At 36.7% G+C, this 17,317-nt stretch overlaps 1 protein-coding gene across 12 annotated transcripts in view; it reads right to left on the reverse strand.

Moving 5' to 3' along the window:
* CDH18 (cadherin 18) overlaps positions 1-17,317 on the reverse strand; it is a 438,213-nt gene that overhangs the window by 32,656 nt on the left and 388,240 nt on the right. For all 12 annotated transcript variants that reach the window (XM_023922139.2, XM_086898493.1, XM_086898437.1 and 9 more), the window contains one exon: positions 4,321-4,457. In XM_023922139.2, coding sequence (XP_023777907.1) covers positions 4,321-4,457 — 137 coding nt within the window. The remainder of the gene's footprint in view (positions 1-4,320; positions 4,458-17,317) is intronic.

A 17,317-nucleotide genomic window follows, 5' to 3' on the forward strand; every position in this document is an offset into this window, starting at 1 on the left:
TATTTGGTTTAAATGGAATTTTCTGTACTTCAATTTGTGCACATTGCCTACTGTTATTTTACTGGATTCTACTCAGATGAGTCTTTCCTCATGTTGATCACCTTTAGTCACCTCTTAGACTCCCCCTAACAGTTAGTTAAACACACTGATAAGCTCCTTCTGAGCCTTCACATCTCCAGGCTAATTAATCCCAGCTTTTTCAGCCTCTTCTCATATGAGAGATACTCCAGTTTTAATGACTTCATGGCTCTGCATTGGACTTAGTCCAGTATGTCTGTATCTCTTTCGTACTGAGGAGCCCAGACCTGGAAGCATTCCTCATGTGGCCTCACCAGGGCTGTATAGAAGGGAAGGATCACCACTCTCAGCCTACTAACAGGCTTTCTCACCAGTGCAGAACGGCACTGGCTTCCTTTGCCACAAGGGCACATCACTGGCTCATGTCCAGCTTTCATCCACCAGGATTTCCACCACATCCTTCTTTCAAAAGCTGCTAACCTGTTACTTGGCCCTGCATGTGAACTGGTGCACAGGATTATTGCTCTCCAAGTGCTGGACTTCGCATTTCCTGTTACTAAATCTCTCTTCATTTCTAGTTCAAGCCTGTTGAGAACCTCCTGGTTGTCAACATTACAGTCTGATGTATCAGCCATTTCTCCTGTTCTGTGTCATTTGCAGAGAGAGTGAGCATGGCTGAGACAGCACTCTGTTCAACGTACCACGTCATTAATGAAGAGATTAAAGTGCTGTATCAGCCAGCCGGGGTAATTCCTACTAACTGGACTCCAGCTGCAATTTGGACTGCTGGTTACAGCCCTTTGCACCTGCCATTTCAGACAATTTTCATTGCACTTGACCCTTCATTTATCTAGACCATTCTTCTATGTGTCTTGTTCTTACATTAATCTCTCTCAATCCTCCTTAATTTTTACCAGCTAGGGAGGTAATTTTGGAATTTGAATCACTTCCTATCAAGTGTTATCATTATAATGAATTCTAATTGACAGATTCTACGCTAGTCCTTAAAATAGCTCAGCCTTGAGTTTTTCCACTTCCAAAGGGACAGACTGTGTTCTTGGTATTACCATGACTGTATTTCTTTCCTCTAAAACAGTCTTACATCTGTTATAAAATATTGTGCATTTGCTCTGTACTTTCCTATGATCATTACTCCTGTCAAAGACTTGTTAAAAAAACTTTTACTAGAGCCAAGCAAATACTATCTTCTCCCTCTTTCAAATAGTCTTTTGTAATTTTTTCAAAGAATTCTAAGAAGTCAATTAAATGGTAATAATGATATGTGAGTTTGTATTTTAAAGTGTTACTACTATTACTCTTTCCCTCTGCCCCAGATTCAGTCTCTAGATCCTTCAACATAAACTATAGTACTACTTCATCATCTTATTTTCTAATACCACAAAGAGATTTCAGGAAGTACCAGCACTGAAACAATCAAAGTAGATGCTTCTGGACACAAAAATTCCACTCTTCTTCACTGTATGCTGCTGTTTAAGAACAATGAATTAAAAGAAAATTGAAGAAAGAAAAGGATGCCCATCCATTCTTGTAGTAATGGTGTGCTTTAAGAAGTAAGAGCACAAACAGAAAAAAACCTGCTGATTATTACATCAGCATTACTCACACACAGTGTTAGGACTTTCTCAGATTTCAAAGAGGACATTTGACCAGTGAAGACAGTATATATCCCAAAGAAAAATGAAAAGTGAAAGTAAATGTCTTATGAAAGGTTCAGAAGGAATAAGGCTGAAGCATGAAGTATCATTTGGGGGTAGAAATACAATGTCGATTCTAAATTTAATTTATGTAAAATAAGCCTGATTACAAATAGTGGCCAAAAGGATGATGGTAGAAACTGAATTCTATCAGTGAAATGCAGCATGAAGTCAAGAGCAGAAAACACTTCAAAAAACTAACTAAAATCAACACTTTATACCCACAGATCACCTCTTGCTGTTGAAGGAATACAATCTTTAAGGGCCTTGCAGGTTCTGCTCTGTTCTTTGCCAAGCAAATGATGTCAGAAACTGCAGAAGCCTTCTATTATATAGATATAAATATACATACATATATATATACACACACATACATACATACATATATATATCTATGTATATGTATATATTCTATAAATATATCTGAGGAATACCACCACAACAGCTAAATTACACTTTGGTCATAGCCTTTGACCACTATTTCAACTTTAGTCTTAGTTCTGCAATACCTTATTCTTGAAAGCAAAAGCCGTAAGACTAGATAGGGGATAGACAGCACTTAAAGGAAGAGCTTTGTCCATACACAACATACGCCCCTTGCTCCACCATAAATTCAATTATTATTTTCACAATAGATTTGGGAGAGAACAACAGTGTTGTAATTTCCAAATTACTGAAGCTAAGAAAATAGTTGAGGAAGTAGACACAAGGAAAGGCTGTCTGTACTTTAGGTTGCCTGTCTGTCTGTCTGTCATCCATCTCTTCTTCACTAGTGTTTCTTCCTTTTTTCATAAATGAATTGTTTCTACAGCTGACAATATAGATTTACTTATTTTTCCAACCCCAGCTTTAACAGTAACAAAGGCAGTGCAAAGGACAAAAATACCAGGTATCTTGTTTCCCTGTAACAAATTACACCTGAAACAGAGAATTTGAAGCGACTATCTAAAAAAAAAAACAAAACAAAGAAAAAAAAAGAGTATAATTCTCATAATTCATTCCATTCTGTTTTAGTTATAAACATAATCCTCCTTCTTTATACTATTCTCAGCATGATACATCTACCAGCACTCTTTTGATTATGTGAAACAAATAATGCGGAGAAAGCTATGTATAAGTTTTATGCTACTGAGATTTCTTTCTGGAAAATAATTACATTTCAATGGTTTCTAGAAAAGGACTCATGACTACTCCTTTTTCCAGTGTTCCAATGCAGCTCTTAAATATTTTTTGAATTAACAGTATGCACCTGTTTATGATTAGGCTTTAATTATATTTTATTTCACACTGAATTGAAATAACACATTCTATATATGACAACACTGTTAAGCACAAAAGAGTGTTAGTGCTTACTTTTTCAAAGACCTAATCATAAAATTCTAGATCTTATTATTTACTATAGAAAAGTACTTAGCTCAAAATGCCAATTTTTTTGTGAATGTAGGTACAATAAGAAGAAACAATTTGTTGTCCTTATGAAATACATCTATGCTGTTTATTTTGTAGTGGTAGAACAGATTAAATTTTAACCTAGAGATAAAACATACGAAAGCAGTCAATAATGTTAGTGGAACTTGTTAGAGGTAGAACCTGTGTTTTATCACAAAAAACCCAGAAACCTAAAAAAAAGGAAAATGATTATACATAAAAGCATTTTACAGTTTTGATCAAAATCACTGCCGCTGAAAGATGCTATCATGAATAGTGCTTAGGAGGACTGAATCTAACAATCTAGGATAGCACTCTTCTTTCTTCATTTGCCTTGTCTGAGTTTTTTAGATTTAAAACCTTAAAACCTGACTGTGGAAAAATAAAGGCCCTGTAATAACAAGGTTAACTGAAAAGTTCTTTAAACTTTCCTTGCCTAAAGTACAAATGTTTGTCTCGGACTAATCAGCCCGATGGTTTTTGATCATTGCAGGGCTTATCCAAGGCAATCGAAATTCGTCAAAGTTAGAGGACTTTCAAATGCACAGGTAAGTATTTATTGTAGCTTTACTTGGAAATTTGCCTGTTAAAAGGCCAGAGACATGATCAGAAACTACTAGGCATCTGTGAGGTATAAATTAACATTGTCATACAATTAACATTCAATTCACTAAAATAGTTGGTACTAATCACAAGAAGGAAAGATTAATTTCTCAGACAGTACTCAATAATCTCAACTTCTAAGACATATGAATTATGAAACACAAATGGGACAAGCTGTTGATTTTAAGACATTGAATGCTTAGAAATATTGTCAGGTATTGCTAGCAGCCTTCTGTCTCATGCAGAGAAATGTAGCAGATTTACACAGGTGGAATCACACAGGCATGTGACATTTTGTTTAATTGTTCTGTTGAGTTAGAGTATTCACACACACACACACACCAAAATGTTTCCTTTATCCACACTAGCTAAAACCCCACTGGTGTTAAAAAGAACATAACATAACATAACATAACATAACATAATGTAACATAACATAAGTAATGTAACGAAATGTAATGTAACATTATTAAGGTAGTCTTTCTTAAAATCTGAGAGTGATTTTTTTCCTTTCTAATTTTTATTTTTTATACTATGTGCCAAATAAATTATTTACCTATCTCAGAAGCGGCCACTGTGATGTTGTACCAAGGTGTCTCCTCTCTGTCAAAGATCTTGGCAGTCTTAATGGTCCCAGTACTAGGATCAATGGTGAAATACCTATCTTCTTCTGTATTATGATCAATGAAATATCTATGAAGAAATATAACAATATATATTCATTGTAGTATATGTAATCCAAAGTAACAGAAAGCTATATAAGAATATTACTTTCAAGCTTTAAAAATCATAGACATTTTAAAAAACAACCTAAAAAAAATCTATAGTTTGGAGAAACCTAAATTACATATAACACCATATTTCATTTCTTTCATAATGTTTTCTTTCTTTTGATATGTAACAATATTTCCTCCATGAGTCACAAAGATATAAATTGCTAACAGGTGGTATTTTGCACAGCAGTATGCAACCCTGTCAATGTAGAGATACACATGTATTTTGACTAAAAATTATGAAATAGAAAATCAGAAAAGAAAGCAGACTAAGATCTTATTACTCATCTTATTTTCCGGTCCCTGCAAAGTGTGATCAACCTCGGTTCCTGTTTTGAAGTGTGCCTCTCTGACATGAAGTCGATGACAAGATGACACATAAGCCATTTAGAACATAACCATTACAGAGTATCAGAAACATCTGGTTCCCAGAGCAGCCATTGACACTACCCTAGAAGCAAAACTAAACTTCCCTGCTTTACTCCCCTGGCTTCCTGGCACTTTGCCTAGCAGGGAAAATAAAAGCCTTGAAGTGGGTAATGGAAGCAGAGGAAAAGAACACAAAAGAAGAGACTGACAAGACACTTTTTCCCAAAGATGGAATCATTTACAATGGCTTTTAACAAACAAAGCTATTATACAACCCTTCCAAGCCTTCTTATCTAACTAAAAAAAAAAAATAAATAAAAAAAAAAAAATTTATATACCATAACTACTTTTCCTGATAATTTGCCATCACTGGTTTCATTCTGTGAAATTCCATATATATTCAATATATGGAAGGCATATAAAAGTTAAAATTTGTCTCTTCCAATTGCTCTTATTTTTACATTACCAGAAGTGTAATTCCTAGCTAATAAAAAGAGTGGCACACATAAAAGTTGCCAAGCGAAGAACAATTAAAAATAAGTTTTATTTCTTTCACAATGTACTTATTTATGCCAGTTCTGTAAACAAAAAGCAAACAAACAAATAAACATTTAATTGAATGACATATAAAAGCAGAGATGATGTGGAAAAGTAGAAGAAATATGCATTTTGAAGGGAAAGCAGAAATCTGAGTGAGTCACATTAAGTGGTCAAAGAATTGGACACTCAGAGGAAAAGCCAGACAGGACTTAATGACTTAGGGTAGACCTTCCTTATTGGAGAGAACCTGAACCCACCTCTCCCACCTGCAAGAATTATTTACATCTGCCATATAGTATGCTATCCTGCCTTGTGGAGCTCCAGATTTTCTTACCATGTCTCAAGTTTTTTCAGCAGCTAAAGAACCATAGTTCAGTCACTGGGAATCAAAGCAGCCATAGCTAGGATAGAATATCTTTCTTTTTGCCTGTTCTCCATCTTTACTTTCAACATCATGAAGAGTGAAAACCCTACTGTATGACTTTGGGAGTTGTTGGAGAGACAGCAAACCTTAGTTCCTACACATTTTATGTTTCTCTGGAGCAAGAATTGTCCTTGCAGTTTCCCATAAGCTAAGTTTGAACTTATTGTGCAGTTCATTATTATCAACATTTGAGAATACCTCCTTCCAAAATACACCAGAAGTACCCAATAAGGACACTTTGGATGTGCAAGGTGGAAGCTCAAATTGCTTCAAACAAGTGGACTAACAAGATCTTAATTATGTAGGTGATGGGGCAATTTTTAAGTCAGGAAATTGTTTTCAGAGGATGTTATTGAGTGTATCGCTAAATTAATGATGTAAACTCCAAAAACAAAACAGTGATGTTGCCAGAGAAAGAACAAAAAGTTAGTGAATTTACGCCCAGCAGTCATTGCTGACACACTTCTGAAATTTGGTCTGGTTCTCTATGGTAAACTCAGGAGAGGAACTAGAAGAAAACTCCCGAGGAACATTCATCAGTCACTGATCATGAAATGCTGGATGGTGCAGACATCCAAAGGAAATGGATAAGGAATACTGGAACCCTCTGAGGACTCATCACAAAAAAGAACAAAAATGGACCATACAATTATCCTCTTGGCATTATTTTATGTGTCCCTATTTGTACAAGCTATATTCACCTCTTTAAGATTGTGCCAGTCTCAGTGGAGAAGCTGTATCTCCCATGTCCACAGATAGTATTAAGTATTTACAAAAACTTGGAGACAGAGTGGTAGCAACCTCTAAAAATCCATAAAGCTTCCATATTTGCTACAGAGTCATGTTGACATCTGAATTTTGTTGAGAAGATAAGTGCTTCAGGTGGACAAATGCTGTCATGCCTTGCACCTTATGCTTGGCAGCATAGGAAAACTGAGCTAGGAAAAACAGTTGGAATGTTTTGATCATACTACTATTAACACAGAAATAATGAACATTTGGTTGTGTTGGTCAAGATACATACACAGATACAGAAGCATCTTTTGCATGATGAACTAGAAGGCTAAGAGAGAAAGTATGGGAGGCATAACTGTCCTTCAGTTCTCTTGGAGACCTTTTACTGGTAAAGCTTACGATCAAGTTATGAGATGATAAAACTTAATTACTTCTCATATAGCTTTGTTTTTCGTGATTCTAGGAGTCTCCTGATAACAACAAGAATTATTTACTGAAAAAAAATAAATCAGATATTCTTTCCTGACCTGTTCTTAGGGAATATGTACTGCAAATCCAAATCAGTTTATAAGTCTTGTCCCTGCAAACATTAATTACTCTGGACACTGTTTGCTTATTATCGACATCAGGCAAAGTGACTATTCTGTTAGTCACTATTGTGCTGACCACAGAACCATAAAAATAGGGCTATGTATTATTTGTAGATAGTAGCTTTAAAATAGACAGAATTTCATATAGGGCTTCAGTGAGAAAAAAACTTAAAGCAATAACCAGCTGGATACCCAGCTGCTTTTGTGTGTATATGACTTACAAAAAAACGTTACCTCTTCCTCTGAGCAAAGTACAGAAAACAAATTTTTACTGAAAACAAAAGAAAAAATCTGTCCCAAAAAATGAAGCTTGCATAGAAAAACTAATGTTTGATTTTCTGATGAATTGTGATCATCTAACGATTTAGTTTCATAAACATACTGTAAAAGATGATATTTTTTCTTTTTTAGTGTGAACATCTTTTTCTAAATCTGTTTATGTGTTCCACAGAAGCTCAAATCTCTGTTTAAAGAATTTAGGATTGGATGAATAACTTCAATTGTATTTTCTGTGACATTAATTAAAACAAAATAATCCTGTGGTAATTTATTGTACAAATATTTTTACTTCCAATGATGCTGGAATAATAAATTTTTTTTTCCTAATTTATCCACAGTAGCACTTCCCTTTCATGTGCTATCTTTTGCACACAGTCTGAAATATTCACAGATTTACAATTTTTTTCTTCATTAATTAATAAATGAGTGGTACTTTCTTAGGTTTTCCCATTATTAAGATGTTCAGTTCTCCCGTATTAGTCCAGATTCTTCCTTAAAATTGTTTTGTGCATCATATCTAAAGCAACAATTTGTAATTCTCTGTTCCCCAACCTTCATGAATGTGTCAGTGAAACAAGTTACGGAAGATATTCCCACACAGAAGAAAACCTAGGAATGCTAGTTCTGCTTCCAACTGCTTAAAAATATTATGTACAAGAACACTTTTGGTAGAGCAACTCATTTTTGTCATGTAAGAGGACGTTTAGAACAAGTTTCATTGTTTTTATAAAATGCTTAACAATTTAGACCTTTATAAATACTAGTCACTCATTTATCTTCAAGTTGAGAAAAGAGATCAGATACGTCAATCAAAAGAGCACATTCTAGAGCCAATGATGCTTTACCTAAGCTTCTGAATTTACTTAATCTGATTGAACAAATTAATTTCATCTGGATAATAGTAACAATAGACACAGTCATTCCCTTCTGCTCCTACCCTACCCTCCACATTTACCGATTTGCTTTTAGATGCTTTGTCTAGGCCACAGAAAGATATAGTGCAAGTTTTGAATTTCAAACAGTGATTTCAAAAGAGATTTTTCACCTTAACTCAGTTGATGGTTTCTGCTCTCTTAGAATGCATTAATTCAAAAATTAATTTAAAATATGTGCTTGAGATATTTATTTATAGGCATTTACTCACAACAGTTCCATGTGACTTAGGATGCTTATAACTACTGCACATTAAATCAGCACACCAGAGCTTCATGGTACATGGTAATAAAGAGACTAATAACAAGACATGCCTAGATAAACAGCTCTCCAAAAACTGTTTACATGCAAACCGGCAACAGAAATCAATCTGAAAGAATCTTCATTAAAAAGGATCATGAAGATAGAAAACGTAATAGTCATACTATCTGAAGATAATCTGAAGGAAATTAAATACCAAAATTGAATCCTACTAATACTGGGAAATGCAACATGTGTCATCTTTTTATTAGGCAGTGTCAGTGACTGGAAGTGCATTCCTAGCTTCATCCATATCCTCCTTCTGACTAAAGCAAGCCAATGGCTCCTCTGGCTTCATTCCTCACTTCCTGCCTTTTAGTGAAGCAGTGGGTCAGTGATGGGAGATATTCCCCCATTTTTTCTAAAAACTAAAAGCATTTGCGTCAATTAGGAAATAAAGAGGAATATATATGGATGATGGCCCTTGGGCAGAAGGTCAGTATGGAACATATAAATTCACTTTCCGTGTTAAACCCGTCAGGCTCTAATACTGCAAAGACTGCTTAAAATGGAGAAAAATTTCAAAGGTGCTAAAGCGGTTTAGAAATATTAATGATCTCCAAACCCTTTAGGAGGGCTTCTGAAGCTAAAAGGCATAAGCATTTCCAGAAAGTCTCTATCTAAATAGTTGTCTTAATATTAACACCAGTTTATCACTTGATAGAGAACCAGCATAAGCTGTTACTGTTCTGGTGTGGCTCTCTCTAGGTACTGCATTTTAAGGATGAATCTTCAGTTGGAACTTTTAAAACAGTTTTGAGATTTTAAGTTGTCTCTTTCTGTTTTTAATCAAATCTTTAACTTAACCTTTTCATTATGCTATTTTTTGCATTTGTTACCTTATTTATCAACAGCAAAAATGAACTTTGTTGCATATTTCTACCCTGGCTACAAATCTCATATTGATAGTAAACTTCCAAAGGCAAATTTCAGCCAGATGTAAATTCAAAGATCACAGTATTTCTTGGAGTTTTGTTTTGAGACATAAGCAAATAGTCAGTTCTCAAATAACAAGTGAAACTGGTAACAAAAAATTACTTAAAAAAAAGTCCATGGGAAGGGAACAGCACCTTGTCCAACCAATTATATCTTTAAAGACTTATCAGTTAAAAGCCAAATGTCATTGTAAGGAAACCTGTTAAGTTACAGATTTAAGCAAGAAACTTTCTCAGAAAGAGATAAAGTACAGAAATTTTCATTTCATTTTATAAATATTGTGGTAAACGAAGAATAAGCAACTGCATGGAGTGAGAGAAGGAGGTACACCATGACAAAGAGTAAGAGAACCAACCAGCTGCATCTCTCTGTGTTTGACCAGCTGGAGAACAACAAGAAATGGCCCATGCTGGGACATAACTTGAGTGCGTGACTTTTATCTTCTCTCTGCCTCCTAACAGCAGCACTCATGAGCCTGGGAACCAGCAGCAAACCCTTGAAGCCAAATGAGGTAGTGGGGAGACATTCTGTTGCCGTGACTGTCTTGCACTACACTACTTCCATTCCAGGGCCAATTTATTTCCCCATAGTTCAAACAAATTCAGCCAGGAGAGAAAAGCAATTGTGAAGTATGAATCAGAAGTCATGCCAATCAGCAGGTAACCAATTTTCTCCCTGCAGCATATCTGGTACATTAAGGAGACATTTGATGTTCCAGAGCTCCTTGGCAGAAGGCTGCTACTGAGAACGACAGCCTTCAACTGTGCTTTCCAGGTGTGAAAATTAAATACATTTGAAGATAGCTTGGAGAAGGTAATCCCTCTATTTACTGTTCCTTTGCTTTCTTTTCAAACAGACATAGCATAACTTTGAGAAAGATACTGTTCCTCTCAAAGCATTTAAAGGAAGTTGATTCAATATGCTGCTCTCTCTGAGTTATCTCCAGTGCTGGCTGCCAGCTGACATCCTTCAGCTGATCAGCAGTACGTTGCTCTTTCCATACAGGAGTCCTGGCTCACCTCTCATACTGAAATCTCAGCTCAGCCAGAGTGGCACCGTTCCATGTCCTAGTCCTAGAGATGTGAGTTGCCAGATCCCAGGGGACATGGGGGAGTTGACAGCAGTGTCTCCCAGAAAAGACCCTGAGAGGCAGCCACTATTTTATGAATTTTATGCCAAAATATCAGCTTCCTGCTCCAGTTCTCATTCCCATCCTCTAGCACACTACTCACTTTGGACACAGGAAATTTGGAACACTGTTCATTTGAAGGAAATACGCCCTTTGCAGACACTCATCATTTCAACCTGGCAGTTTCTCTCTGCATGTGTTAATCAGTGATCATTTTTCCAGCTAATTCTACCAGTCAGTGTAGGCTAAGAACAGGCCACACTCTTCAAGGCAAAATTCAGAATTTAAAGCAAAATAAAGGTTTGTCTTCTTTTTATGACCTTATATATTTCTTCAGAGGATTATGACGGTCCAGAAACATTTCAGGTAGATGTGTTGAAGGCAGAACTTTATCTTATTATATCAAATTTGCTTGTTATTCAAAGAGATTAACATTCAGATGCTGCTAAGACATGAGGTGCAGTCAAAGTCACATGAGAAACAAGCTAGCTACAGCTACACCTACTTCTCCACAGCTACACCTACTTTTCTACCTACCAGATAAAGAATGGTATTCTACTTACACACTTTTTTCCTCTACCTATTATACACTAAACCAAATAAAACTGAGATTGACATATTTATGCCTATTTATTGGAGTTGCATGATCCTATCACATGGCTACATTCTAGAGTTGCTCAGATATGAAGGCTGACTCTAAAACCATAAAAGAATGCTAATCCTTGAGGCATTCTGAAGTCAGTAGAAATTATAAAAACATAAAGATGATGTTCTGGCATGAAAAATCAGTATTTCATGGTCAAAAAATTGATCTGTCAGTGTTTTCTCTCTCAGCTCTCAGGGAGGGATGAAGGTGGTTTTTGTTGATGTGGGACTCTGACCACTGTCCTGAGCTGGATTCTTCCTAGTCAAAAGAGCTGTCAGAACATCTTACCAGTTCCTGCTCAAGAACATGGACATATTTGTTACTGGGAGAGCTAGGACACGTAATTTGACAAGAATCAAAATTAAATTGAGGCCTCAGGGAGCAAAACAGCAACAGACCTCTCACCTCAACACTGTAAAGAAAGGTTTTAAAATGTTTTCTCACTGTGAAATCAGATGGAGAATTAGTGAAAAGATTGAAGAAAAAATCCCATCTCTGTCCATCCTTTCAAAATAGGGTGTTATTTTTCTGTCTCAGTTTACTGGCAATCTTAGAGAGAATACTGAAGGATTATGATAATGTTGTGCTTTGAAGTCTCCTTTGAGAAGGGCAGATTTCTGCCTTTGTCTCCACCAGCACAGGCCTGGCAGGATCTGGAAAATCTCACATGTTCCCCCATGGGCAAATGGAGAAGGAATGGTCACTCTACATGATGGCACTGATCTCAGCAAGCTGCCCTAAGTACAGCAAGAGTCATAGACTTATTTAATCACAGCCTGGGTTTGAAGGGACCTTAGATATCATTTAGTTCCAGCCTCTCTGATGCGGGCAGTGGGACCTTCCCCTAGACCCGATTTCTCCGAGCCCCACCCAACCAGGCCAATGTTTAAAACATTTCCAGTTATGTGGCACTCACAACTTCTCTGGGCAACCCTTTTCAATGCCTTACCACCCTCACAGTGGAGAATTCTTTTGCTAATAGCTAAGCTAAACCACCTCTCTTTGAATCTGAAGTCATTCCCTCATGTCACTACATGCTCTTGTAAGTAGTCTCTCCATCTTTTGTGCAGGCTCCCTTCAGGTAAAGGCAATTATGTCACCCCAAACAGTCTGACAGTCCACTCATCCAATGCATATCCTCCCAGTTTAGAGAAAATTGTGCTGTATGGGACTTCATGGAAGTCCAAATAAATGACATCTGTAACCCTTCCCTTGTCCACTGATGGAGTCACTCCATCAAGGCCACTAGACTGGTCAGGGAGGGCTTGTCCTTAGGGAAGCCATGCTGGCTGTGCATAGGACAGCAAGAAACAAACTAATTTTATTCCTCTCATATGGCCTTCAAAGAGAAAGTAAGACAAATGAAAGTACCTAGGAGAAAGGACTTCTGTATTTTCCAGAAGGGGAACTTACCCCTTCTTATTCCTTCACCCTGCTGAGAGTATGGATGAGTAGCATAGAGAAGTGAACTGATCTCAGAGAATGCAGGGCGGGGGGAGGGGGGGAGGTGGGGGAGGGAACTTAAAAATATAATTTTTATTTTCAGCCCCTCCTGTTGATTCTTTAATGCAGCTGTCTTGCACCTCCCTTCAATTTGAATCACAAATTGAGGTTTTATTCTACCTCTAGCAGATTTAAACTTTACATTAGAAAAGAAGTCTAAAATCTGAATTTTTTCACAATACTTTAAGACTTTGAGAAGTAATAATAGGAATGCATAAAACTTACAGGTACATTCTTTCATCTACATATGAGCATGCCTCTTAAATATACCATTTACTGAAAATTAAGATTAATTTCTAAAGGCTGATGACAGAAAATATTCACCATCAGATGAGTCTAAAAGATGACTATCCATTACAATCCATGCAGCAAAAGTTAAAATAAGTTTCTCTACCTAATGCAGGAATTGGCTAAAAAAATCCCTACACACATTAATTGTTACAATCATATGCACCTGTAATTTATTAATTTTTTAGTATTCTTTCTGAAAGAAGGAAAGAGAAGGTTGTCAAAGTAGGACAATGGAACTATGTATTTATTAGAGCCTCTAGATATCAGGTGTGTTTGTAAAGCAAGTTTTTGTATTCATTAGTGTATACAAGTATTATAGCCATTATGATATATCATCCATTTTAAGGCAACAACATAAGACCATTAGAAAAGTGGGAAGCCATGATCCTGGCTGAGATTGTACTTGAATTCTTGACAAACTTAGCACAATATTAAAAGTAAATTTTTAGGACAAAATAAATTAAAAAAAATTAAAATTAATTTTTAGCACAAAATTTAAAAAGAAAAAAAATAAAACTCAGCCCAAAACCAAAACAACAGTTTTTTGCTGGCTTCTGTTTCCTCTAGCTGATTAATCCTTGTGAATAAAATACATTATAGTAAGGTATATTACAGCCTGATTAGGGTCCAACAGAAAATTTACTTGAATTCCAACATATTAATATAACTAATCAATATTCCAAGGACCAAAAAAATACAAAGTTGTTTTTAACCAAGCAATTGTAGACCTTCTGAAAAGGGGAGATACTTATCTTTCTTATAATTTGACACTGCTGCCACAGGCAGAGTCGTGATCAGGACCTGTACTCCATCCACCAGAAGTTTTCTGTTACATACCAGGAAAAGAAAAATTCTTCCCAGAAATGTAAGCAGCCTAAGTTAAACATAATATGTTGGTATAAATAAAAATTACTAGGGGGGAAGAGGTCCTGTCATTAAAGCTCAAAACAGTGATTCACCTCCGGTACCACTGCATGACAAAGCAGGACTCAAAGGAGTGATCTGATGTTCCAGTACTTCTACAATGGGATGTGTTACTTATCAAACACTACTCTTCAGTGTATAAGCTGTATAAAACTGTGTCTTAGCTCTTTTCTGAATCACTGCCTTGGAGGTGGCTTGAGGAATAGCTGCAGCATTATGTTTCTGAAAACTGTTCCACTGGCAACAGACCAGAGGCAATTGGAAAGCTCCAAGGATCATCTGAAGTGTGTGCTGTGGCTGGGCGGAGTCACCACCCAAGGATCACCGCGCACAGGAAGATGTCAGGGTTTTAAGAAGTGCTGTCCTGCCCTGAAGCCACACAAAAAGGTGAGGGCTGCTCTCCACACACTGCCAGTTAAAAGCTGTTTTCCCCACCCCCAACCTCCATGCCAGTCTTCTGCATATGATTTCAGGAAGAAAAAAAGATAACTTCTAAATAGATATAGAGAGATTTTAAATGAATTATGGACTAAGAAAAAATTTTAATTAGAGCATTTAACAGTCATGGTTTCTTCTGTGTTGTGTGGGAAGACACCTTTCAAGACACACTTGCACATCAGATATTATTATAAGACATGACTTAACCCTGACCTTTTCAAGCAACAAAAGATATGAGTATGGAAGCAGAATACTTGACACAAAGCAATGAAAGAGGATTAGTTTCTCATAAATGTTCCAACAAGGCAGTAATACCTGTGAATGAATTACAAATAAGGATGTTTTCTTCTGATTTAGAAAACAAATTTCTAGGTAAATTTTGAAGTAATTTTCAAACTATTCAAAAACCCTTTATATTTAAAATTAGCACATGATGAAGATTTAATATATATTTATTTCTTATGACTCTATTATATCTTGTTATTCATATTTCAGTAGAACAATAATCTTATTATAAAACAAAGCATTTAAAAAATTTCCCTGAAAATGCATTTCTATATTTTCAGAGAAAAAACCATCAATCGACTTAAAAAGGAAAATCCCTTAGAACAGTCCAAATAGCCAGTCAGATAAGTACTGAATAAAGAGACCCCACTGATATGAGCTACATTTGTTATTACAGAGGTTGTTCTGCTGGGGTTTTAAGACTAAAACACTAGTACCAGCACTGGCAAAATGTCAGTGCCCTCTGAAGACTGCTCAGCTCAGGAACAAGATGAAATCACTGTGATGAAATTGCAGTGAGGAAATAAGGACAAAACCCACTTTGTCTCCTTCTACTGATAGCAATAGATGCTGCTATTTATTTTTCTGTTCAGTTCAAATAACTTTAAAAGATTTCAGCTCTGTTAATTACCTTAACTACACTTCCAACCATTATTCTGTATACAAGAATTGTTCCTGCCAGCAAAATAAGCTGTTACTTTATTGGGCAGTGAACAAATCACACCACTGTATCTCTTTTAGCAGCCGAACAGCCAAGTGATATGGTTTCAACTGTGTGTGCCTAAATGCTTCATCAATCTCATACACAACAGCAGGTGTCTTCATAAAGTGGAAAGGATGCACAAGTGGATTAGGAAAGACTGATAAGCAAATCACTGCTCTGTATCTTGCCCTGTAGCCTCACAATATTTGGAGGTGTATCTGAGCCATTTGGATAAGAAGCACTATTCTGTTACTCCATGCTACACAGAGACCAGCAGGGCAAGTCCTATCTACCTATCTTCCCTGGAGATTGTGATCCCTGCTTCCTAAGAAATTTACACTGGAACTTCCTGGTTACATTTTTATAATCACTGTTTTGACTGGGGGGGGAACAAAGAAGAGACTTGACCTTTACTTCTGGCTATCTTTCAGACTCACCAGGGTTTCAGACAAACAGTGGAGACATTTCCTAAAAGGCAGCAGAAAAGGCTGTAAGTGCACTGCATGGACACTTCTGAGAAACACGGCCACCTCTGAGTGGCTCCTTTGCTCATCACTCTGGTCTGAGTGGAGCATGGGGCAGGACCCTGACTCCAAGTGGAGCAGCATCTCAGCCCATGCCGTCTGTCCCACTTCTCAGGTCACACCTCTTCCAACCCATGGCTTCCCAAGCTGTAGGTAGATCTTGAAACAATACAAAGCCCTTCTGTACTACCTCACTTTTTCTGAGTGAAGTTGAGGTGAGGAGGATTGGAGCTGTCTATTCTCAGACTAGCATTTCTGTTCCCACAGCAGGAAGCACAAGGAAAACTTGAGGGCACACCAACCCAGCCTGGTGTCTGTTTAGAATCCCACACAGCAACATGTTAATTGGGGCCTTAGAGAATCAGCATCTTCATAAAAAGCCCACAGTCTAACAAATTACATTCACTGTCAGTTCCTCCAAGATGGATAAATCCTGGCTAGAAGGTGGACCTAGTCACAATATAATGCCAAGGATATCTGGGCTGCCACTGCCCTTGCCAAACCCTACCAACATGTAACTGAGTGAAAACTGGTTCCCTTCAGATCTTTATGGTTTGGTCTGTTATGTTAGCACTATAAATGTTAGTCCATTGAGGCACAGAGATATGGAAGGAACAACTCAAAAATATATGTCAATTGAGGGGAAAACATGATATACAAAAGTAAGAACAATTTTTTTTCCTCAATTATAAGAATAATATGGGTACTTAATATTCTGTCCTCATTCACTGGTTGCAAATTCAGGTTTGAAAAACAAAAAGGGCAAATACAAGAAGCTCAGTATTTGGAAATACTTTTTTCCTTCTGATCCCGCTGTCTCCAAATTACTGCCTGTTTCAGCCAGAACATCTACTTCTGGCTTTCCCAGGCTTTGTACAAACTGCTGCTTCTTCCCTTTTGCCAGTTATCTCTTTCTAGGCATAACTGTTATGGGCAACACACAGTTGAAATAAGGACCAACTAGTGAAATCTTCACTTGCCCTTCCTACTTCAAATATCCACAATGGTCTGACTGTTAGTAGCTTCAGAATTATAGTATTGGAACTACAGTCATTTGGCAGCTATTTTAGCAAAATTTTATTATGTATGTTATGATTTAGGCACAAATACCATAGTGGAAATTTTTCAAAGGCAATAACTTCCCACTAAGAAATTGCATATATTGATTCTCTGACACAAAACATTTTGAATCTTAGACTATTATCACATAAAAACCTGATGTTTTCATTGT

This window comes from Cyanistes caeruleus, chromosome 1 (genome assembly GCF_971803275.1).
Source record: "Cyanistes caeruleus chromosome 1, bCyaCae1.hap1.1, whole genome shotgun sequence".
NCBI lineage: Eukaryota > Metazoa > Chordata > Aves > Passeriformes > Paridae > Cyanistes > Cyanistes caeruleus.